Below are 24,917 nucleotides of genomic sequence, written 5' to 3'. Positions count from 1 at the left end.
AGGGAGGGCTTAGAGAAAAGGGAGGAGGCAGCGGCGAGTCACATGACTGTACATGAACGCCGGCCCGGCTGTCAACATCGGGCTTGAGAACAACAGTGTGTGATGTCATGCTGTACTCCAAATGAAAACACACCTCTAGTTTTTCACATGGACATTTTTTAATTCCTCAAATCTAGAAATGATGAATTTTAGCTTAATGCCCTTTAAGCAACAACAAGCAGCTGCTGAAACAAACAAAAAAAAAGAACAGTGACATGACCGCTGGACTTTTTAACCATGAGACATCTAAAGCTCTTTGATTAACACTTTACATTTGATTTGTCTGCAGAAACAGGGGTGTTGCCATGCTGCCCTAGCCAACTGGTGGGTATGTATTTAGCAGGCCATCATGAGAGTTAATCAATCTTATTATAAGTAAGTCAATTTTATTCATATAGCTCATATTGTTTTTATTATGTAAAGCACTTTGTGTTGCTCTTTGCATTAAAAACACTTCATAAATAAAGTTTGATTTGTTATTCTTACCAGTTACAAAATTATTTATGGTAATAAAAAAATAGACAAAAAGAGATCCATTGGAAGCAAAGATGTTAAGACACAAAACAAATTAATGTAAAATGTAGGAGCCTTATAAAATACACAACAAGAGCAATAAAATAAATAAAAACAAAGATGGGGAAAAACAGTATTAAAACATGATCAAGTTTAAAATTCAAGCTTAAAAGAAACAGATGCAGATTAGGACTTCTAAATAAAATCTATTGAAATACAGGTTAGGGGTAATTAATTGCATTAAACTTTGAACTATTACTGTGGCAGCTTAGTAATAGTTGAATTTCCCCAGTAGTTTCTGAAAGAACTCTCTTGTTTTTATTTATTTATTGGGTTGATCAATAATTAAACTAAAAGTAAGAGTTTAAAAAATTTAATAAATTGATGTCATCCAGTTTTTAGTAAAACTTGCACCAAAACATTTTTTGATCACCACTGACCTCAAATCAAGAAAAATCCACATTTTACCACAGTTTCAGTGTAGTGACAACATGTTATTACAGTTAACCGCTTGGGATGTTAATGAAAAGGAATTATTTTTAATTAATGTTGGTTGTGTCATTTGACTGCTCGAAAGTTACCGGACAACCCTGTATTTAAAAACAGTTATCCAGGCAGCTGCTGCCTCGTGACAGGGAGGTCTGTAATCTAATATTAGTTTTAGCAAAAATAATGTCCACACCAAGTTCCTGCTGCAAAGCAAGACATAATTTAAGTTAATAAATTACAATAAGTAAGGTGAACTTGAAATGACCTGTGAGTTGAAAATAAAGCCAGAATTTTGTAAAGTATCTTTCTAATTTACCAGGAATTGATCACATCAAGATCAAGTTTATTCCACAGCCTCATGTACTTATAGCATAGTTTATAAAAGTTCTACAAACTCACATCATTCTAGTTAAGCATACTCAGTCACTCAAGTTAAAATCTTTTTTGAGGCAATGAGTTTGTATATTTTTATTTAGTAAAGCCAACTTGTTAGATGTTTAAGTGCAGATGCAAACATCTGAAGCAATAAAAATATGAATACTATCAATAAAGCACACAGGATTCTAATTAAATCACTGGTAAGTTATGGAAATGGCTATAAGTAAGAAGGAGATAATGACTGATCTTGTGCTTGGATGAGTTTTTAAACTGCAGGTCTACTAGTAGTATGAACTAGTATGAACACTTCCAGCAACTACTGTAACTTTTCTTACTCCTTTTCATAACCTGCACTAAAAATATTAAATGAAACATTCCAAATGCAAACTATTTTTAGCATAAACAAATTAAGTATCTACTTACTTACCATTTTGAATGAGAGAGCACATTATAAATTAACCCTGGTCAAAAGTTTCTTCATTTTGCATGAAATTTGAAAACAATCCCTAAACTATGAAAATATTTACAATGGGTTAAACTATTATGATGTGAATTAAATTGGTAAAGATTATGCTGAGAAACAGAAGTCATGGAAATATTTTGAAATATTCAGAAAAAGAATGAAAAAGTATTTTTGTAGAAACAAGCGTACGTGACCCAAAACAGGTTTGAGTTCGTGACTTTTCCCGACATGGGTGTTAAAAACAATGAATGAATAACTGTGTGATTTAAGAATAACTATGTTCCTTTAAACTTTTGCATGGTGGCATATTTGAGAACAATTAGCAGTGTGAGCAGGCCAACAAAGTTTTTAGACAAAATGAAATACATTATATGTCTGATTCTGAACTGTCTAGACAATATATCTAAAGTTTAATCTAATAAATGTTTTTGTCTGGAAACAGCCAAAGAATCAGAGTTGCAGTTTGCATATCTGTAGGACAGCAGATGGGTCTCCAGAGCCTGACTATTTAATCATTTTGAAGAGGGGTAGGGGGGTGAACTGGTGCTGGCAGAGACAGGGATTATACTGTATGGTCTGGTGCTTCAAATATTCATTTCCAGCATCTGTATCTGACTTTTATATTCAGTTACTGCCCTCTGGGCACAGTTTGGACTGGCAAGAGGCGAAAAATGTATCTTTGAGGTCACAGTAATTTATGAAAACTGCAACATTTCAGCATTTTTCCAGTGAAACAAGGTTGCTGTGACTCAAGGGAGAACATCAAAAGTACTTTTTTTTCTAGTTTCTCAATGCACCACGTGAACATTTTGAAGTTCCTACTTTTCACTGACAGTTTCAACACCATTGATACTCCTGCTCTTCACTCTCCTTCCCCTTTTTTTAATCATGATCGCTACTGGTCTCTTAGTCACTGGAGAACACTAAAGGGGCATATCCTTGCACAAAGCTGCTTACAGTCTCTTTTAGCACAGCCAGGACAGTATAGGGGATTTCTGCAAGCTAGCTCTCTTTCTCAGTCATAATTAGGCCACCCACATTCACAGTCATGCGCCTCACAGGGTGACTCCAACACCTTCCATGGTAAAAACATATAATGATTTATTGAAAAACAGAGTGAAAACTGAAACATGCTTGCGTGCAGTTTGGACTGTATCTTTAAATAGGACATCTCTTTTGCTCTGGTTGTTGTTTTTCCCTTAACACATAAAGCCAAATCTTCAGTATTTAAACAGCAAATAAATTAAGAACACAAGCTGCTACATAGTTTTAATTCATTCCAATTTTATTAAATTTTTTACATCATTTTTATTAATTGGGATGATACTTATTTAATAATTAGTCTGCTCAATTCAGAATGATGCTCATAGTAAAATTCAAGAGAGTCCTTTAGGTCTGCGAGTAGAAGTTATGCAATTTCCATAGTTTCATGTTGCAGGCAAAAGTACATAGAAGGGGGAGTGTTCGCCCCTAGGGGAAATGTGATTGGTTCAATTATGCGGCGTAATTGATTGACAAGAGTGTCAACCAATCATTGGCCACACTTAGTCTTTCCTCTTGCTGGCCGTAGGGACAACGTTCAAGGGAACATTTGTTCTGGACGGGGAGGCTTCGCCGATGTCGACTGGCTGTATGTCGTAACACTTTGTACTTGCCTTTAAATCGGATATAAAATCTTGAAGAGTATTTTTTTTCTTTTAAACGAGCAGGCGAAAATCTATTTTGGTTTGCATTCTACCGATGATTTAGTAAAGTTTAATAAAGTGGATTTGTTTTAGAAGGAAATAAGAGCCGTTGGAACCGTTTGTGGATGCGTGCACACTCGGTAAGTTACTGCTGCACATTCTCGCTAACTTTGTAAGCAAAAATTTTTAAAGAATTGTTCTTAAAAAAATAACCAGAAGCCTGCTTGTTATCGCCTTATATTCTTAAAGTCAATTAAAAACTGTAGCTTTTTTGTGCCTTTGCCTTAACTTTTAGTCGTTTCTTTTTGTGTTCCTTTCTTCTCGTTTATTCTGCTAACTTGGCTAACTGCTCACTCGACATTTTTCTCACTGTTGGGTTATTACTTTAGCCTGGATTTATAAGATATATCCAGCACCTTTTACAAACTTTAACATACAAATGAAGTTTCTAATCAAGAGACTGTATAACGGTGACTTTAGCCAGCGATAGCGGTTACGTTAGCAGCCATATGTTGGCTGTGCAGCGTTGTGTCCCACAAATTGTAAAAAGTACCATAAAAACCGGCTCATGTTAATGGAGTCTTGAGCTGTGAATGATTTACTTTTATCTCTTGTTATTAAGTTGTTAGCTGATATGAACTCTCTTGGAAGGGTAAGTTTAGTGATACAATAAACTTGTAACATACGATAATAAAAACATTAAAGACTAAACCATTTTTTTCCATTGAGCTATTGCGATATTCAGACTCCAGTACATATACAAGTTCAGACAAAACATAACAGATAACTTTCAGGTGTTTATTTTTCGCTGCTGGATCTCAATACAGATTAGACAAATAATTACTTGCTTGGTTTAACGTAATATTTTAGAAATCTTGTAATATTATAAAGAACTTAACTTGTTCCCAATGTAATATTTTGCTTTGCATAATTACTTTAAATATAATTTATGTCCCCACTTCATTTTCAATAAATAAAATTACCTTAAAGTGATTAATTTAATTTTTATTTTTATAAAATTTGACTTAGTCTGTTAACATGTGATCATTGCATGTTGTATAGGCAGTAATTGTCTTGAGCAGTGAGTAATAACATGGCCTCTGTTCTCATCTTACAGGTCTGAATAAGCACTCAAGATCACAGCTGCAGGCCATTTACTGATGGGTACATACTGTGAGGCTACACACCAAACGACCTGTGATTTATTGAGAAAAGGTTCAAACTGTGAAAGAATGAAGACAAGTTAGATATTTTTGTCTCTGTTAAACCTTTGGCTGTAGTTTTTGTTGGAATCAGCAAATGAGTACTTGGACTAAACACATAACCAGAGAAACCTGAAAACTAATATAACAAATTGAAGCTTATCTTTGAGAAAAACACATTGAACCAAAGTGATCAATATGAGTGCCGAAGGATATCAGTACAGAGCGCTTTATGACTACAAAAAGGAGAGAGAGGAGGACATTGATCTGCATGTGGGGGATATACTTTTGGTAAGCAAAGGAACTCTGGTGGCTCTTGGGTACACTGATGGTCTAGAGCAGCGGCCAGATGACATTGGCTGGCTACCAGGCTTTAATGAAACCACTCAGGAAAAAGGGGACTTCCCTGGGACATATGTTGAGTACATTGGGAAGAAATGGATCTCTCCCCCTACACCGAAGCCAAGGCCCCTCAGACCCTTACCAGTAGCTCCGGGCTCCTTCAAGGCAGAGGCAGACTCTGACTCAGAACAAGGTGAGTTTAACAGGAAGTCATGCATAAGAATTATTTATTAGTGTCATATCAAAAAATGAATATTTTTCCCTAATCAGAAAAGAAATATTTGTTTAACTCACCAGTGCAGTGTGAAGTGCACTGGTGGGTGCAGACATTCATTTGCTGGAGTGAAGCACTTGTGTGACATTTAAGGACCATCTATTGGTATACATATTCTTACATGTTAATTTTTTTCCAGGCATTTTAAGGGGTGATGTCAACCATAAATAAATAATTGTGTTAACTGCCATCTGGTTACCTGGCTGACATCCCACAGCCCTTTCACGTGTTGTTTTCTTTGCTTTTGCCATATGTCCAGGGTTTCATTAGCAGATAGTTTGCTCAGTTGAAACATTTCTTGTCACAAGTAAATCAAAACCATTTAAATTCAGACTGATGAATCCAAATTATCTATATCTAAATCCAGGTACTGCAATTTGGCAAAGAGGCTGACATTTTAAAGCAGTTTTTGTTGGCAAGTTGTTTTGCCCAGTGCTGTCCAGCTGCACTCACTGTGAACCAAGCTCAGTACCAATGGACAATGGCACTGGTGTTTATCCAGGGTACAGTACAACAGTGTATCTTGTGCAGGCCATATGGTACCAGATATAATCTGTTTTTCTTCTCAAAGTGCGTCTTAATTAAAATAATTCCCTTATCTTGAATATTATTAAAATTTAAAGTGATAATTATGTCAAATTGAGCATATAGCAAAAAAAAAACATAGAAAAAAAAAATCAAAATTTCCCCTCAACTTGCATTTTGATAGCACGAAAGCATTTGTTAAACTCAAGACGAAAGCCTTTCCAGTTTATCTTATAATAATTGTGTGCTAATATGATATTGTGGTATTTCCTGAGGTTGTTATGCTGAAAGGTTTCTATTTTTATCTTGCAGGTGGTACTCTAAAGACATTACATACATTTTTTTCTTCAAGCGATAGCAACTACTGTTTTGATCAAAGCCAGGAAACATTGTTCCTCTTTTCTTGAGCAGAGTCAGGCCGAACATGATCGGTTTGTGTATTGAACTGAATACTGTTCCTTTGAATATAGATTTTTTTTTGTATATTTCATTAAATAATTTAAAAAAAAAGACCCTTTTTAAATCAGTTACAGCTGAGACCCCAACTATAAAGAGCAATTAAAGTGGACATTTTTTTAATTATGCAGTGGCTGACATGATTATGTCCTTAAAGCTCACTGCACACCTAAAGAGCAGCTGTGACTGCCGGGTTTCTAGTTTTTGCTCTTTGTGGTACAGTTGTGAAATGCTTTGCTGTGGTTTGCAGGGTGAGCAAGGAGCCATGTGAAGGGGGCATGTGTTCAATGGCTATGTCGAGGTTGAGTGGCAGCAGCGTTGAGCCTGGAGCAAGAGCGAATGTAGCACAGGGAGAAGAAAAAGTCTCTGTGTCCTAGGCTGTGGGAGATGGGAGGGAGGGAGGCCCTGAGGATGTGGGTAAGGGAGCGAGAGCCCTTGTGCTAGTTTGAGGGTTTGTGTAAGGGATAGTGTGCAAAGGGATCAGGGCTGGAGCAGAGCTGGGGGCTTGGCAGAGGGGCTGAAGCAGGGTATAGGGTGGGTGGGAGGGCTTGGGAGGAACCTGGGATCTGCATGCTCATGGGGGCTTTGAAGAGGGTCTTGTTGCTTCCAGAGTGTTTGTGATTTATTGCCCACCACCAAGGGATCTAACTCCCTTCCTCCTACACTGCAACTTTTTTTTTCCTTTCCTCCTCGTTTTTTTCTTTCTTTCTTTTTTTTTTAAATGTTTTGATAGTTCCTACAGTCAGCTCGAAGAGGGCAAAGGAGGTGGAGAAATGAGGCTTGGGAAGAAACCTCTCCTCTCTGAGTGGGCGGGGGGGAGTACATGAGTACAGCAGATGTGGAGAAGGAAAGCAAGGAGAAAAAAGAAGAGGGCAGGGCTGGGAGCCTCATTCCAGCTCTCAGCCCTTTTTTTCTTTTCTTTTTTAAACATGCAAGTGTTCCTCCTTTGCTGGGCCTCCCAGTAAGAGAACATACATGTGTTCAGTCCCGCCATCTGGAAGGAAAATGGAGCAACTTTTGCTAATTCTATCTCTTAATAATTTACATAAATGATTTTTAAACTTTGAATTTTTTCTGCCCCTTTTTAAGCGGTTTGCAGGCGGGGCTTGGTTACATAACATTTTTTTAAGGTCCACTGTTCAGTGTTTTTTTTTTTTGTGTGTGTGTGTATAATTCCTCAATTCCTCTTTATCTTCAAGCAGACAGTCTGAATAGCAAATGTGTGTGCTGCTGTGCATGTTTTCACAAAGTTCAGCCTGCATGCTCAGTCATGTTTAAAGAAATATTTGATGCCATCACTCTATCTGCCCCCTCAGCCTTACCACTGTTTTCTGCTTTCATGTAACGTTACAGTACGCTGCACACAAAAGCAAGACTTTTCAGTGGAACATAAAAAAAAGAAAAATCCATGTTTACATATTTTATAGTATAAGTATAGCCTTCTGAGTGTAAACACACTTTTTTGGTACCCTTAAATGAAAAATGAAGCTTTTATAGTTTAAATGGATGTAGATATGAAACATCTTAGTTTTTTTCCCCTCTCTGTATGAAATATAGATAATGGATACTAAAAAAGGTCCACTGGAAGGAAGAGAGGAAGCTGCAGAGAAGGGACAGTTGCACTGAGAGTACTCTGCATAGCTGGAGATTGAGATAATGCAGCTCTCCTTCTCTGGGCCTCTTTAGCACTCAGGCTGACATCTGCTCTATTGAACATTTTTTTCTGTCAGCACTGTCATTTTTTTTCCTTTTCTGCCAAGACTTCACTTTTTTCTAAATTATGCATGTCACTTTTTGGATGGCTTTAACATTTTTTTTTTTTTTTTTTTTTAGAAAAGACAATAACAGATTGCTGCATCCATCCAAGCCTGCAGCAGAGTAAACACAGCAGAAGTTTATGGTGTGATAGTGGGCTCTGATGTAGTGTTCCTCTGTGAGACTAGGCAACTGAGGCCAGGAATGCATTGGCGCTTCTTTGGTGAAGCGGTGCGCTCAGACTGCACGGTAGACTGATTTGTAGCTTTGTGATGAATCAGTATTGTGCTAAGTGCTGATTGCAGTAACACAGCACACAATGTAACTGGACAATAAATGGCTGCATGCTGAATAGCTGCCCCAGTGATTGCTGTTTTACACTTGTCATTGTTATCTGTGTTCATGTTGCTTATGTGAGGCAAATTTGATTGGATTAGGCTCACTGGATGTTTTCTAAAAATGTATTTCTTAGATTTGTACATTATTATTGTTACTCAGTTTTCAGGTTGTCTTGAAAAATCGTTTTTGTCCCACCTGTTTGAGTTACAAAATATTAGCTTTGGTCAGGAGTGACAAGAGTGGACATCGGTAAATCCGCTGACTGCGAACATCAGACGCAAGCTGGATTTAAATGTATTTTTGGCTCATCTCATTTCCAAAGTCTGTGTCACAGAGGGCTGTTTATTAAACGTGGGTGTCATCTTTTCATTATCTCTGTATTTACTTCCGGGGATCATGTTTAATTAAATACAAAGGATTGTTTATTGCAGTATTAGCCGCTGTCTCTCCAGCATTAATATGATAACACAGATTTCCCTTATGTTCAGTCACTCCATGGATGAAGTTTATATTTCTATGTATAGAAATAGAACTCTAACCCTGCTAAAAACATGCTGAGTTGTTTTAATTGGCTGCAACTTTCCAGAAGTTGTAGAAATCAGTTTTCATCTGTACATGTTCAACTATGACATTTGTTTTATCTATCACCAATGCCTGCTTTAAAAATATCGAAACAAGGGCCCTAAATTATACCTGCTACTGTGCATTGATTGTGATTTAGAAAAATGTTGACAGTAATGCAGTTTCACAGTTCAATAAAACCAACATCATAATTGGATATATTTCCTCCCAACTGCATTAGTGTGTAAATCCAGTCAGATGGCGTGGAGTTGTGTGCATGAGACCGTGCATAACTGTTTCATTACTTGATTGTGTGCAGAGACTGAAGTCTGAATTGGCAAATCTTCTTTACTGGAGTCAGGGCATGTCTGCTGGCAGGATTAAGACAGAGTGCAAGAAAATGAGGCACAAAGACGCAGACTGATGGTCTTGAAGTGCAGTAAGATGAAGGTGAGATTACAAAGAAACAGGATGTCAAGAAGGGCAGCAAAGATATTTCAGATATGTGATTTATTGAGGGAGAGGGGATGACAAGGTATATTTGCTAGTGCGTCATGGTATGCCTTGTGATGGAAAGGGAAGGAATTACATAAGGCTCTGTTAAAACAAAACACATTTGCTTCCTCCATTAAATGTTTTTATCATTTTTACCCTTGGTTTTACTCATGATGCTCCTCGCTTTTCTACAAATATCGTCTTTTGCCTTAAGTGTGGATGAACTGCTCAGAGCTTGTACAGCACCGTCTCTTAGTCAGTCTTGTTGCAGTTGAATATCTTAAAACTGTTGTTACACAAACATCATGATATGCCTTGCCTCAGCACCACCAGAAGTGAGAAATGACAATATTTCTTTTAAAATACACAAGAACTCAAGTGCTTGCATATATACCAAATTTGTTTTCGCCATGTCTTAACTTTTTATTTCTTGAATATTTTGCATTTTGTCTGCTTGTAAAAGTAGGCAGACAACACAGGACAGTGTTGGCTAACACAGGACAGTATCAAATGAATGTAATAAAATCACTTTAATCAGAATTGGTCTGCAATTTTCAAAAGATATTGCAGGTTAAATATGGCTTAATTTTACTTTGCATTTTAATAGCATGAAAAATTTGTTACACCCACCTTATTTTAATTATAGAGAGTATTTAAACAAAGCCTAATGGTCTTTCAGACATTAGTTATTTAATTTTTTTGTACTTGATTTTATCTAACTTCATTTGTGAAAGTTGTGCATTGTACGGTTATTTGTGCCTTTAAGAAATTTGGGTGTACGTGTGATACTGCAATGGTCCCCCTTCTCGTAGGGTTAATTGTCAGGCAGTAGCAACAGTCTCCTCATTGGCTGTTGCTTTACTTTTGCACTGCACCTTCCAGCCAGTAGGAGGAGACATTGCCTGCATGTTTTCTTACTTCAGTTCAGAGCTGCATCATTGACTTCCAGATCAGCTGTGTTAAAGCATGTTTGGTGCTGCCTTTGCGCACATGTTCATAGAGAAAAGTCTTTTAAATCCCATGCCATTCAAGTGCCGAACTATGGTGTCACCAGCAAATGCAGCAGCTTTTATAAATGATCCTGATCACATTTGGCACATATTTTTGAACATTGGCACTTTGTAAATTAAAAGCTTTAATTTTGCTTTCATTTATGTTATGGCAGTCTTTAGGTTTTACTGGTGTGTCTCAGCTAGACTTTCCTCAGACAAGAAAAAATGGTGTAACCTGTAAATGTTTGTTACTTGAGCAGGCTCTCTAAATTTATCCAAAGTGTGTGCTATCTTTAGTGTGTCCATGGTGCCCTGGCCCTGTCCTGCCCACAGTCTGCACTTCGTGCGGTTCAGACATACCATTTGAGCCGGTGAGATTGTCCCCCATGCCATAACAGCACCAGTGGCAGCTGCATCAACTTCCTCAACCTGCGGTCGTCTAACTGACTACTGACTGGTTGAGGCCTTTTGGGATGTCATGAGGTCTGCCAAACAAGCAGGCTTGTAGAGACACGTTCAAGGGGCCCCTTTAGTCTCACTGTTATATCTGAACTTACCACAGAAACCACCTTGCATTGAGAAGTTAGTCTGGTGGCGTGCAGGACTCAACTCTTCTAAACAGGAGAAATATTATAACTTTAGGAACACCACTTGTCACAAGCAGAGTCCAGAAGGGGCACATCAATCATTTGATCTCAGACCAAGGCATCTCAGAAATCATCGGCAATAGCTTGAAGCATTTCTGCCATATTTTGTTTGATACTTGATACATTTCCATTGGTGCCAAAACTGTCACATCGTTGACAGTACCAAGAAGCAACTCTATCTCCACCTCGCCTTGTCACTCATAGGCCAACCATGGGTAGAGTAAATAAACATAAGTGTCTGGATTTTTCTTGAAGACCTCTCTTGTTTTAAGAGTTATCACCTGGCTGGTGGAGATATGCAAGCAGATGATTTCAAACCTGTTTATTTATAATGTTTTTTTTTTATGGATTCCCAAAGTGTTGACTAGATACAGGATTCAAATGTATAGTATGGAATAGTTTTTTTTAATTAAGGAATTTGAAATAAATTGAGTCCTTTTTAAGATTGTTGTATAATTTTCATTGATATGATCAGTGGGAAAGTGGCTGGACTGTGTTTCATTAAACTTCTGGTTGTGAATTGAGTTTCTCAGAAAAGGGGTTGGCCCTTGTAGGACAGTCGTGTTAGATATCTTGTCTTGGAGAAAGCTTACACTTCCAAGGTGTGTGATGGCAGCACTGCGTGTCTTGATCTCTATTTTTGGAAACTTTGTTCCATCTCAAAGTTTGCTGCTTCTAAGAAACCTCCCCTCCTGATTTGCAGTTCCAATAATGTCTTCCAGATGACCAGTTGTCCTAGATGGATATTTGTGTGTTCCGTGGTTAGAAAGATTTTGGTAATGCAGTTTCTTCACACGCAACATGCTAAATGCTGTTGTGGCCATAGGATGTAGATTTGGATGAATTGGTTCATTGAATCAGCTTTGGTGGGACAGGGCAGTTCTTTGATAATTTTCATGCATCAGTTGGAGCTGAAGTTGCAGGTTTGATGCATGACTTAAAAAACAGTAATCATTTTTAAAGTAGCAAGAAAGGAAAATATGTTTCCAAGAATGGTTTCGTTCATGGTTTCTCAGCATTTTCAATCTGCAGACTTGGTGTTTAACAGTTGAGCCTTTCAGAAAAATACCTTTTCAAAATACCCTTTTGCAAGTCCAAATATAATCCCTGCCAGCTCCTTCATCCTTTCATGTCCACACCTGGGCACAACGTTCTAAAGGCTAAATAAGTAAAAAAAAAAGAGTAAGACCTGGCTTACCTCATGTCGAAGGATATTTGCTTAGTTTCTTGGCCCAACAAACCCTGACTTTAGTGCACAGCACCTCCTGTTTTTGAATCAGTTTTTTTTTTTTATTAATGCACACCTTTTTACATTTGAAAGTGGTTCTTTGGTTGTGTACCTCCTTCCTTTGAAGATCTGAGCAGTTTGTTAGTGAAACACTTAATCAGTCGTTACTGATTTAAGTCCTATAAGCAGTCACCATCAGCAGGACAATTTTATTTCTTGAATTGTGATTTTGGTTTATTGACTAAAATATTTGGACCAACACAGAAGCACAAGAACTTTGTGGAATTATCACATTTTTTACATATACACTATCTCTTTATTATAATAATATTAATAATAATAATAATAATAATAAGAAGAAGAATAATAATAATAATAATAATACATTTTATTTAAAAGCGCCATACAAAACACCCAAGGACACTGTACAAGGAACATTAAAATAAAAATAATAATAATAATTATAAGCATGATAATGAATAAGTCTCAGGTTAATTGAGGAAATTGTCAGAAAAATAAATAAACTAATGACTCAACTGATGGATGTGTAGGAAGCCAATCACTCTTTTAATAATTACCTTTGTTGACTGTTGTAATTTCTTCCAGGATTCTCTTTGCCCGACTTGACGGAGCAATTTTCCCTTCCTGAGACCGCTCCACCCATGCTGACCAGACTGTTGGAAGCTATTGAGAGGAAAGGTGAGCTCATCTAAAAAATACCTCACCATATCAATCTACTGCTTATGTAATCTGTTTCAAAGAACCATGCAATTTGACCTGTTTTATCTGTAGGTCTGGATAACCCCACTCTATATCGAACATTTACTGCTGGTGCTGGACTTGAAGTCAGACAGTATTTTGATAGTGGTAAGTTGCCTTTTAGAAATGTTCTTTTTTTATGTCTTTGTTTGAAACCTGTAACCTTTCAGTGAGTGAGACTTGCTTACAGAAAAGGAAGTCTCAGACAGAAGTGGAAAAAGTGAGATGTAAAGTGTGAGGAGACTAATAATGACTTCTAAGTGCTCATATATAATATTAGAAACACCAGAAAAAATTGTGCTTCAGTCAACCATAGGTTTCTGTATAAACATGCAGCCTGTGTTGTGTTTCACTTCAGATCCTCCCCCAACAGACCTGGATCAGCTGGAACTTCCAGTCCTCTGTGATGGTCTACGTAGGTACCTGCAGGATCTGCCCCAGCCCATCATACCCACTGCAATACAAGCTCAGATGGTCCTAACTGCTAAAGGTGGGAATGGCGGGACAGATTCAGTGATTAATTTATTTACTGTGCAGCTGGCTTAAAGCAAACGTGCTGACGTAATGTACCCCTGCCCTGCTGTACATTAAGTACTTTGAACAGAAAACCGCAATAGCGCGTCAGAACCTTTTTGTTCCTCATTTTTGTTTTTTCGTTTTATCTTTTTTAAGCCTCTAGGTGTAGATTTTTAAAAGTGTGCAAAGTGTATAGTTGTATTTTATCATTGCTTTTTTACTTTCTTTGTTTCTTTTTCTTACTGCTTCTTGCAGGCAGAGGAAAAAGACTCGTACCACTCTGCTGCATTTTCTTGATGTCACATGGCCAGAAACAGGATATCTGTGGTTAATAGGAACTAAAACAAGCCTGAAAGTTTATCTCTAGCATCTCTGAGCAGCCAATCACCTGCTAGTGTACCTTACACTCACTGTCAACCACACAATCTGTCTGTGGTTTACAAGACTAACTGCACACGATGCCTTTTTCCATCTCTTTGGTGCTTGAAGAAAAAGCTTTCACTTTATGATCCTCTTCAGCTGAAGAAAAGCTTTTTAATGCGTTATCGGTTTTTCACATCTCTCTGTCTGACCCGTGGCGGCTCTCATCTTTTTCAACAGAGGTGGTGAACCCTGAGGAATGTGCCCAGCTGCTACGTCGCATCGCCGGCACCCCAAGCCTCCCTCCACAATACTGGCTAACTCTCCATTGTCTGCTCAGGCATTTTGCTAGAGTGTGCCAGAACGGCTCCAAGAACTTGCTTAGTGCCAGATCTCTGGGTGAGATCTTCAGCCCTGTGTTTTTCAGACAGCAACCCACCAGGTGAGTGTTGGAGCTCTGGCCTCATGCCTTGCTGTTGCACATTCTGGTTTGACAAGGATAGACACTCAAGCAGTTGACAGGCAAGTGTGCAGGCTCAGTCATGCAGTGCTGACACACATGCCCTCAGTCATGCACATTCAGAGGAGCACTCAGAGTGTGCAGTCTGTCAGGCACTCATGGGTTTTAGCTGTACACAAATATAGGTTGGAGCTTTCCTTCTTACCAGCTGTGCTGTGCAATTAAAGTAGTCAAGCCTCAATTATCATCAGATTGTGACCAACACAGAAAAACCAAAGCAACAAACTGTCACCTGGGCTGTAAAACTTTTATTTAACTATTTTTTTTTTCCCTCAAATTCTACAGTTGTGAACCAAGTCTGGATGCTTTCATCAAGATCATTGAGGTTCTGGTGACCAGTGAGTGGAGTGAAAGCCAAGCTGCTCCAGGTAGTAAAACTTTTTGCTTTTCTTCTCAAAAGCAACTCTGTCATGCATTGCTGCTGTTACTGGAAGACCCAAGAGATTTGTGCATTATTTATTATTGGACGCAGAACATGAATATTAAGTTCTGCAGGGACTGAGTTGCTGCACAACACAAACTGAGGCATGAGCTATTAATAGCATGTAGAGAGGCGTTGAGACTTGCAACTGCTGCACTTGTAAAAGACCACAGGGTAGTCTGTGGAGGTAAACTACCTACACTACAAAACTAAAACAAGTTAGTACATTATTTTGTTCTTGTGTACCAGTTTGTGACTTTTTAAGTTAATTTAAGGATCATTTTAATGTTTTTTTTTTAACTTATCAAGATCAATTTTCTATCTTATTTATTTTCGAGGTTCATATTTTGATGCATTTACTACAAACTGCTAAATTTTATGACATAGTGCTGATTTGGCTTTGAAGTTTGCATGAAGACATTTAGTAACATGGTTTTTAGTGAAATTGCATTTTGTTTATGAGCAGTTGGTGCAATCTGAAAAGATTTCCTCATGGCTGACCTTCTAACCTGGAAAAAGAATTTTGTCTCACAGTTTCTGTAGGTGGTCTGTTCAAACAAAGCCAGTGTGATGGTGTGAGTTAGCAGTGCCTTTCGTGGCAACGTTTTGTTTTTAAAGTGCTGGTTAAAATCACTGTCGTTGGTTGGCCCCAAGACTGACTGTAGCTGTTTAAACATTTTATTACCTGTTAGGGCTATTTATAATGAGCCTCTGCACGGACTGCTCTCAGCTGTCAGTAATTTGCACCTGCAGGAGCTCTTAGGCATTAAGATGGATGGATGGATTGTCTGGCAGGCTAAACACAAATCCTGATGTGCTTTTAGTTTGTCTCTCTCATACAGAGATGCATGTGTGAGCACATGATGTGTAGCACGCAACAAAGTTTGTGCCAGACTGGTTTCTCGTCAGTCTCATTAGTTTCATGCAAATAATAGGAACCAAAGATGAGAGAGCCTACTTTGTAAACACACATGTTCAGATTATTTGCGTTTCTATGAATGACCCATGTGTGTATGTGTGTGCGCACGGGTGTCTTCGTGCCTGCTCCCAGTTACTGCGTGCCTATTTTAAGTAAGTGACAAAAGGCCCACTTAGATTTGGTTTGCTGGAAAGTCGGCCTGCGGCACAGAGCTGCTCTTGTTAACTGAGGACTGCTTCCAGTCTGTAGAGCCACTCTTCTCCCCCCTCAGTCCTCCCTCTGCATGGATATCCACATGTCCTGCCCCTCAAAGTGCTCAGTCAGCAAATATTTGAAACTTTGCAAGTTAATCATAAGACTGAACTTCCCCTCCACCCCCTCCTTTACAAACACAGAAAGAGGGAGTGACCAAAAAGACTGAGGCGTGCACACAAACGCAGCTGGTATTCAGAACAGGCTGCCTCGACACCGAGCAGCTACTGCTAATCATTAACTATCCGCCTCCACGTGAGCAGGCCTCAGCCTCACAGAGCTCAGAAAGGGAAAGACGGAGAGAGGGAGACTCAGCCTTTTAGCACCCACAGCAGGAACTGAACACTCAGTCGACTAAGCAAGTGAATCAGTCGCACTCAGCCAGTTCGCACGCTGCACCTGCCTCACACTGAGGGGATTACCTGGATTTCATTAAGAAGCACATAAAGCTGCAATCTTTTAAGAATTAAAACAAGCCACATTCTCATACTCGGCGGTCTAAACTATGAAATGGAGCTTGACTGGAGGAATTGAATTCAGTTCTGTTGGATTACATTTAACCTTTGGAACTAAGAAAGAGGCTTTAAAGAAGAGACTGTTGGTTCACCGAAATATGCACAACTTGCAACGTAAGTTTGCTGTTCTTGTCATGTAGAAGTGACAGTTTCGTTATGCTCTTTGTACCTTCAGGCTTTAAAAAAAGAAGGTTCTCGTAAAAAAGAAAAAACAGAACAAGATTAGTTAGTTTAGCTCTTTTAGCTGAGAGCAAACTTGCTTAGGGCCACTGGTCATGCTGCATAGATATGAGCTGTTCTTAGACTTTGCATCGGTTCATTGAGATGCTTTGGTTTAGACTCGTTTATAGAGGCTCTAAAACATTCAGATTATTTATAGACATGCTGAAGCAAATAATTATAAATAAATCAAGTACTCTCCATTTGCTGCCATGTCTGGGGGATGCATTTTTAGAAAAATGTTGAAGTTCAGTCATTTGGAGAACAGACTTTGATTAAAATTTCATTTCTGGAAAATACTTATAAATAAATTTACATAATATCTAATCCAATACACGGATTTGTAGTTGATTTATTTTCTTTCATGACTTCTTTGTTTTATTTGATTAAGCTTAGGACAATGATCACTGGGTTTAACTAGAATCCTTAATTCTGTACCAAGAACTGGTTCTATTTTAGTTTCACTCAGGAAATCAAGCAGGCTATCTCTGTCACGCCGAGTGTCATGCTGTGGGATTACAGGCGTATTTAGGAGCTCATGGTGCTGCTGACCGGGCCAGGCATTATAATTCAGCTGCGTACGTGCTGCTGCAGCAGAGCTGGCTTTGTCTGCGTGCCAGCAGTGGGACGGGCTAAGCGTCCACACGACACATGCAGGGAGGAGGGGCCGAGCAACCTGCAGGAGAGCAAGTGGACAGGCTCAACAGAAGGAGACAGAGGATGACTGAGGGGAAGCATGAAGCAGGCTGCAGGCTCCTTTTTCTTTTCCTTCTGCTAGTGGAGAGAAGCTTTGAAGGTGGATGCTGATGCTGAAGGAAATTTATTTATTTATTTATTTTTTATTGCTGCATTTTAAAGAGTTGATGATAAAAGAGCGTAAAAGGAAATATGCTTTAAGAATGACCTCATCACTCTCAGGAAATGAAAGATGCAGGAGCGGTTGGTGACAGACCTTTGTGATTGGCTGTGGTAAGTGATGTAACACGTTACTGAGCAGGCTGCCCTTAATGGGTTTCCAAATTACTGTTTAGGTGCCGGCTTAATAAAGTGTTAATTGTGCTTCTTTAGAAGAGCGGAGAGGAAAGGCTGGATGGCATTGTGACTGGAGGCATCAGCATCCTGGTTAAAAATGAAAATTTTATGTGATCACGTTGAAGGTTGGCAGAGAGGTGCAGACCATGTGCTATGGATGCTGGTTCAGGCTGCTATTAAACTTATTTTAAACCTACAATTGTGGCAAGTGCTTCTGGTTTTCAGTTAGCAAAGTTCTACAGGGTCCATTGCTGCAGAAGGGGTGTTAATGCAGTGGCAGTGCAGATTTATGGGTTAAAAATAGCCAACTACCTTAGGTCTGCTACTGCTAGCCTCACTGTGAAACCGTTGGCTCAACTTTTATTGATCTATTGACTGTAAATCCATAAAACAGATTCTGGCTATCCCACATTAATGCTCGGCTCAAAAGGGATTCTTTCATCAGCTGCTCAGGGTTCAAAGTCTGTGTGCTACATACATTTCAACCTTTCAATTTCTTGTTTTCTTTTCCAACAAACATTCAGTCGTGTGTGCATCATTTTTCAAAAAGCTGCTCTGCTGCATATTGATGGCCATTTTCTTGAATGAAATTCATTCCCCCCTGACTCACGCTCGATCTCTCCTCCCACCACCTCACTGTTGCCGCCTCTGTTAGAGGGAGGCAGTATTTCATCAGCCCTGTCTAATCAATGAAAAAAGGTTGGATAGGTTCTACAATGTGTGCAGTGTGATTCTTTTGAGATATAGGTTATAGTATTTTCTGCTTAGTTGTTTTTAGGTTTTTTTTTAGGTTTTTTTTTTAAGAAAATGTCCATTGAGCTTGGGGGTTTTTTTCATCAAAAAAAAATCAAATGCTTGACTTATTCTCAATTTCTACTTGCTGTAAGCCTGAGCTGCATATTTATATTCTGCTTTTGCTCCTTTTCTCCCCACAGCTCTACCTCCAAAGCCACCTAAACCCACGTCTGTGATTAACAACGGTATGAACAACAACATGGCTCTGCAGGACGCTGAATGGTACTGGGGAGACATCTCCCGGGAGGAGGTCAATGAAAAACTGCGGGACACTGCAGACGGTACATTTTTGGTGCGAGACGCCTCTACGAAAATGCACGGAGACTACACTCTGACTTTGAGGTGAGCCATTTCCCCTGTTTGAAGTCATTTCCTGCTGTCAAGCTTTTTCTTTTACATTGCGCAGTTCTTTCAACACAGCTTCTTGTTTTTGTTTACAGGAAAGGAGGAAACAACAAACTTATTAAGATATTTCATCGGGATGGGACGTATGGCTTCTCAGACCCGCTGACCTTCAGCTCTGTTGTTGAGCTCATCAACCACTATCGCAATGAGTCACTGGCTCAGTACAACCCTAAGCTAGACGTCAAGCTGCTGTATCCCATCTCCAAACACCAGCAGGTAGGACGCCAGCTCAGTAACAAGCTGAATTTTTAAAAAATATTGTTTTTAGCCAATTTAACGGCAACTCTGCTTGAATTTTTTCTCAGGATCAGGTGGTGAAAGAGGACAACATTGAAGCAGTGGGGAGGAAGCTTTGTGAATACCACCAGCAATACCAAGAGAAGAACAAAGAGTACGACCGTCTCTATGAAGAATACACCAGAACTTCACAGGTGAGTTACTAGCTACAGAGGTATGAAGACATTTAAGAGTTTTACTGCATCAGACACTAATAAAAGTTGTTTCTGCTTACAGGAAATCCAAATGAAACGCACAGCGATAGAAGCTTTTAATGAAACAATAAAGATATTTCAGGAGCAATGTCAAACACAAGAGCGGTACAGCAAAGAATATATAGAGAAATTTAGGAGAGAAGGCAACGACAAGGAGATCCAGAGGTAAGAAAACCGAACAAAGCAGCTTTAGCTGATAATAAAATGCTTGATTTTGTTCCAGACTAACTCCTCTGTCGTTGTTTGCAGAATCATGGGTAACTATGAGAAGTTGAAATCACGGATTAGTGAAATTATAGACAGCAAGCGCAGACTGGAGGAAGATCTGAAGAAACAGGCAGCAGATTACAGAGAGATCGACAAGAGGATGAACAGTATCAAGCCCGACCTCATCCAGCTCCGCAAGACCAGAGACCAGTACCTCGTGTAAGTTAGCACACAAGCACTGTCCTGTTACCTCGGGAACAGATTTGTCCCGGTTTCTAACAACCATGTGCTCTATGTTTCGTAGATGGCTGACCCAGAAGGGAGTCAGACAGAAAAAACTCAACGAGTGGCTGGAAACCCAGAAAGACAACACAGAGGAGTAAGTCTGCCTCAGAAATGAGCTGATGCAATATGGAAGTGTTTAGCCTCAAAACTCACATTTGTTTGTCTTCTGTTCTTTTTTTTAGTCAGTACTCTATGGTGGATGATGATGAAGACCTTCCTCATCATGATGAGCGGACCTGGAATCTGGGGAAAATCGAACGACAGCAGGCCGAGGCTCTCCTCCAGAACAAGAGAGATGGAACATTCCTGGTTCGGGACAGCAGCAAAGCAGGATGCTATGCCTGCAGTGTTGTGTATGTATCGCTGAGTTGTAAAATAATACCACAGCTGTTTCCCTTTTTTTCTTTAAAGCTAAGGAAGTCACTGACTTAAAGCAAAGTCGGTGTTTGTTGCTACTTTTCCTCTGAAGCACAAATAAAAGCTCCCACTTTTCACCATTTTTGTACTTGAAAGTAGTTATTATTAGGAAGAGAAATTTGATAGTTTTTGCACAAGTATTTTATTAAATATTTTAATGCAGACTTGTGAGTAGTGGTTTAAAAAATATTTAAAGAAGAGATGATCCAGAGAGTACTTTGGTTTTCTGTTAACAGAGCAGGTTGTGACCACTGTCCTTTATTTGCAGGGTGGAGGGTGAGGTGAAGCACTGCGTCATCAACAAGACCCCCTCAGGCTATGGCTTCGCGGAGCCATATAACCTGTACAGCTCATTAAAAGAACTCGTACTTCATTACCAGCACACGTCTTTGGTCCAGCACAATGACTCTCTGAATGTGACGCTAGCATACCCCCTTTATGCTCAGCAGAGACGGTGAAGGACCTGGATGTATCCATTTGGGCTCAAACATTTAAGGACACAGGAGCTGGCGACACGTTGTGAACTTTGATTTAAAAACAAGATAAAAAGCAACGCTCCGATGTCTGCCATGGACTTGAAAAGACAAAATAAAGCCTGAGACATTTCAGTGACTTTGCCTGACCACAAGCCTGAGGCGAGTCTGAATGTATCTTTCTTTTTGCTTTTTTTTGTGGGAGCACAGAATCAAGCGGAAACTGCTGAACTCCCCCAGCGGAGGACATATGAGGCCTTTTCCTTATGGTGCTTGTTCTTTTTTGAAGCTTTACCCGCTGAATGTTAACTAGCAGCAGACAGACTCTTTAAACAAACTCACCGGCTACAATTTCTCATTTTCTTTGTTTGTTTTTACACTTTTTGTTTTTTTCCTTTCACGTCATCAGTGTGTGTTTCATGTATGTGACTGTGAGCGTGACTGTCCATGTGACCAAAACTCATCAGGAAACTATGTGACGTTGGAAAAATGTAGCAAAATGGCACTTTTTAAAAACACATTTTTAATTTTTCTTTATGAAAAAAACTATGGACTTCTATGAGAAGAGCAGAGAGGAAGTGGCGTCTGTCTGCATCTTGCTTGCATCTTCCTGTTGAGCGTCACAGTACAGAAGCAAGCTTGATCTTGACTGTGGGAAGGTGAAACTATGAATGGACTTACTATTTCATGTACATATGTGAAATTGTGCAGTCATAAATCAAAGTGCACCGTACCAAAAAGGATCAGTTCTTGGTTAGTTATCTGATCTTCTATGCAATTCTTTCTCCATTTTTACTTAAAAATTGTTTTACTCTGTTGCAACCCACAATATAAGCTTGTTTTATTGCTTGAAAAGTATCTTTTCCTGTGTAAATATCCAAGAGGATATTTTGTGTCAAAATGCCAAGGTAAAAATGCTTATGATTTTTAAAGATAATAGAAACAAACACTTTATTATAAATGACTTTAACAGCTGGTATAAAAAAGATGGAAAAGATAAGTATTTTATTAGTCTTTTTTTTTTCTTTTCGCTTCAAACTAATCTTTTTCTCAGGCAGAGCCTTTTGAGCATTTGAGCTGCTTCTATCATGAGAACTTTTACCGACAGAGTTGAGCCAACATGCAGTTCTTTGTTCGAGCACTCAGAATGGGATGATGGGATAGGACAACCCAAATCGCCACCACAAACAGCAGTATAGATTTATTTTGTTACAAAATATGTATGTTCCCATGTAAAAATATAAGATCAATAGACATTTTCCACTTAGTATTTTTCTGTATCAGAAAATCACTGTGTTTACATGGGTGGATCGGCTCATTTCAGAAAGAAATTTCATATTCTGAAGGACGACACGCACCAGTGGAGTCTTTATTAGACTACATTTTCCTTCCACATCTTTAGGTTAGCTTTAACAAATCTATTTTAAATGGTACTCGTGCAAGACCCAATGGACTAGATTTATTTTTTAGTGTCAGATGGGAAAAATGTCATATTGGATTACTTGTATGAACAAATCTACCATTTGGGATATATTTTGGAATCCCCACCCTTAGCATACACAGATGGTCATTACAGACAGTTAAATCTGCGTGTAAGCATAACTAACAGATGATTGTTTCCTTTGACATGTAAGAGTAGACTGGGAATTACCAGCCTATATCTTTCGCACAACTACTACTCTCGGAGAAAGCAGCTGCATAAGTAAATTCAGTTTTCAGTTTTCAGTTTGTGCATTTACATTTCTGAAAGTCAGAACTGCTTAAACTATGGTACACACAGCTGATGTCAAGTATAACATGTTTTTGATGTATTCGACCAAATCCAAAATGTAATTAAACGCACACTAAGAACTCATTTATCTGGGTTCTATTGGAATTTCTTTTGTTTTTTGGTCAAATTTGACATTTTGCTAGAAGTTTAATTTTATTTACCTCCCCAACAGCTGCTGGCACAAACCTTTTTTTGTCCCTTGTTTGCTGTTCCCTGTTTTTAAAATTATTAGACAACATGCACCATAATCTTTACCCCAGTTCTGGGGTGTATGGTTTATTTTAGTTGTCTTATTTTTTATTTGAAGCTACTTTCTCTTTGTTGTTGGATTCCTTCACACGATGATTGGATTGAGATTTAACAGTGTTCCCCAGTTTGGCTTCAAATCTGTATTGGGCTTTGTTAAAAATAAAATAAAACACTTCTTTTTAAGAAATGAGTCTTTGGTTTATTTGTTGAATTATATGCAAATTTGTTATGCACACAGACAACAGGTTTGTTTTCATCGTTTGTCTGCTCATTATTTGCCATTTATTTTCCAGAAGATTGAACATTTATCTTAAACGAGACATTTTAATTTAACAGTGGTCTAGATGCTCCAGAAAAGCAGGATTTGTAGAAAAAAAAAGGATCACTTACATCTAAAAGGCCAAGATTAAAGGTTATTTGGCATTTTATGATGGCAAATGGACAGTACTTAGCACTTTTCTAGTCACATTTTGGCCCCTCAAAGTGCTTTTACATTACATGTCACATTCACATACACAGCACTACTAAGTGCTTTCTCTTATCACTTCAGTGTCTTACCCAAGGACACTTGGCATGTAGTCAGGGAAAGCCTGGGATCAATCCTCTCGACTTTCCGGTAGGCAGACAACTGCTCTTCCTCCTGAGCTATAACCGCTGTGTCAAAGGATCAAATTTGACATAACAGTTGTACTTTGTATAAAATACTAATTATGTTAACCTGCCATTAAAGAAATATTAAATCAACATGTTGGCATTTAGCTCAAATTACTGCTTTGCTGCTACACAAGCTATAGGACTGCAGTAATAAATGGAATAAACTAAACAGCTGCATTATTTAAATCAATTTTCAACTAAACAAAAGCCCATTGTTCCCGGATTTAGACCATTTCACAATTTTGACTTGAGCTACCAGCTCAGTGGAATTTCATGAACATTCACTGGATACAAACCAGTTTTCTGACAGCCTGTCAAAAACATTCAGTGTGTGACAGGTACAAGCTTGGTAGACATGGCTATCATACTTGAAATGCAGCTAGACAAGAAGACAATGTTAACTCGAAAAAAAAGCACTACTGGAACATAGTTTCAGGTTGGGAATGCTTTGATCAGATTCAGTGCATGAACTTAAGCAGCGTTATCTTCAGTTGAGGGAAGTTACCATGAAGATTTGTGGAAATTTACCAGAATCTATAATTCATGACAAACTAATTATATATATATATATATATATAAATTTTATTTAAGGCAAAACACAGACTACTACCTGTAAATATTCAAAGACTGTTTACAGAGAGGGACGGGGGTTATCTTTAGAGAGGAAAATTTAATTATAAGGTCATAAGGGTAAAAACAAGGAGGAGAGGTTTCTGTATTTCTGTTTGTGGAGTAAAATTGTGGAATAAGTTGAATGTTGAGCTCAAGGAATGTCCAAATTTAAAACAATTAAAAAAAATGTTTAAAGATATTACTTTCACACAATGTATGAATGAAGAAGCTTCTTTTTGAAATATGAATTGTTTGGGTTGGTTTAAAATGAGATATCTAAATGAAATGCTTGCAATGGTTGAACATTATGAAATATGTTTAAATGTGTACTATGACGTAGGACTGTAAAGTTCAGATGGTAAACTAACAGGAAATGAAAAATGTTATTTTAACTTTGGAGAAGGGGTGGGATTTAATAAGTTTTACTTCTTCCCGCTCCTTTTCGAGCATGAACTTTATTTAATTTTTCTTTTTCTGTATTTGGAATTTTCCTGACTGTACATTTGGTTTTGTATGTAAACATACATACATACATATATACATACATACATACATACATACATACATACATACATGCATACACTTATACATACATGCATACATACATACATACAAACATGCAGACATACATACATACATAAATAAATATTTACGTATATATA

At 38.4% G+C, this 24,917-nt stretch overlaps 1 protein-coding gene across 3 annotated transcripts; it reads left to right on the top strand.

The window, feature by feature from the left end:
* Positions 1-3,469: 3,469 nt before the first annotated feature.
* Positions 3,470-23,176, top strand: pik3r1 (phosphoinositide-3-kinase, regulatory subunit 1 (alpha)). 3 transcript variants are annotated; one of them, XM_041969210.1, is made up of 15 exons: positions 3,470-3,707; positions 4,685-5,304; positions 12,990-13,082; positions 13,176-13,250; positions 13,501-13,632; positions 14,259-14,460; positions 14,824-14,906; positions 18,832-19,033; positions 19,132-19,312; positions 19,402-19,527; positions 19,610-19,752; positions 19,837-20,013; positions 20,099-20,173; positions 20,262-20,432; positions 20,765-23,176. In XM_041969210.1, exons 2-15 carry the CDS (start codon positions 4,968-4,970, stop codon positions 20,952-20,954), a joined length of 2,187 nt encoding a protein of 728 aa, XP_041825144.1. In that variant the 5' UTR covers positions 3,470-3,707; positions 4,685-4,967; the 3' UTR covers positions 20,955-23,176. The 3 variants fall into 3 exon arrangements, with proteins under 3 accessions (XP_041825144.1, XP_041825146.1, XP_041825147.1); XM_041969212.1 differs by lacking the exons at positions 3,470-3,707; positions 4,685-5,304; positions 12,990-13,082; ... (2 more) ...; positions 14,259-14,460; positions 14,824-14,906 and adding an exon at positions 16,369-16,759; XM_041969213.1 differs by lacking the exons at positions 3,470-3,707; positions 4,685-5,304; positions 12,990-13,082; ... (2 more) ...; positions 14,259-14,460; positions 14,824-14,906 and adding an exon at positions 17,239-17,833.
* The last annotated feature ends 1,741 nt before the right edge of the window (positions 23,177-24,917 follow it).

The sequence above is a fragment of the Melanotaenia boesemani genome, chromosome 19 (assembly GCF_017639745.1).
Source record: "Melanotaenia boesemani isolate fMelBoe1 chromosome 19, fMelBoe1.pri, whole genome shotgun sequence".
NCBI classification, from domain to species: Eukaryota; Metazoa; Chordata; class Actinopteri; order Atheriniformes; family Melanotaeniidae; genus Melanotaenia; species Melanotaenia boesemani.
This window is presented reverse-complemented; position numbering and strand designations above follow the sequence as displayed.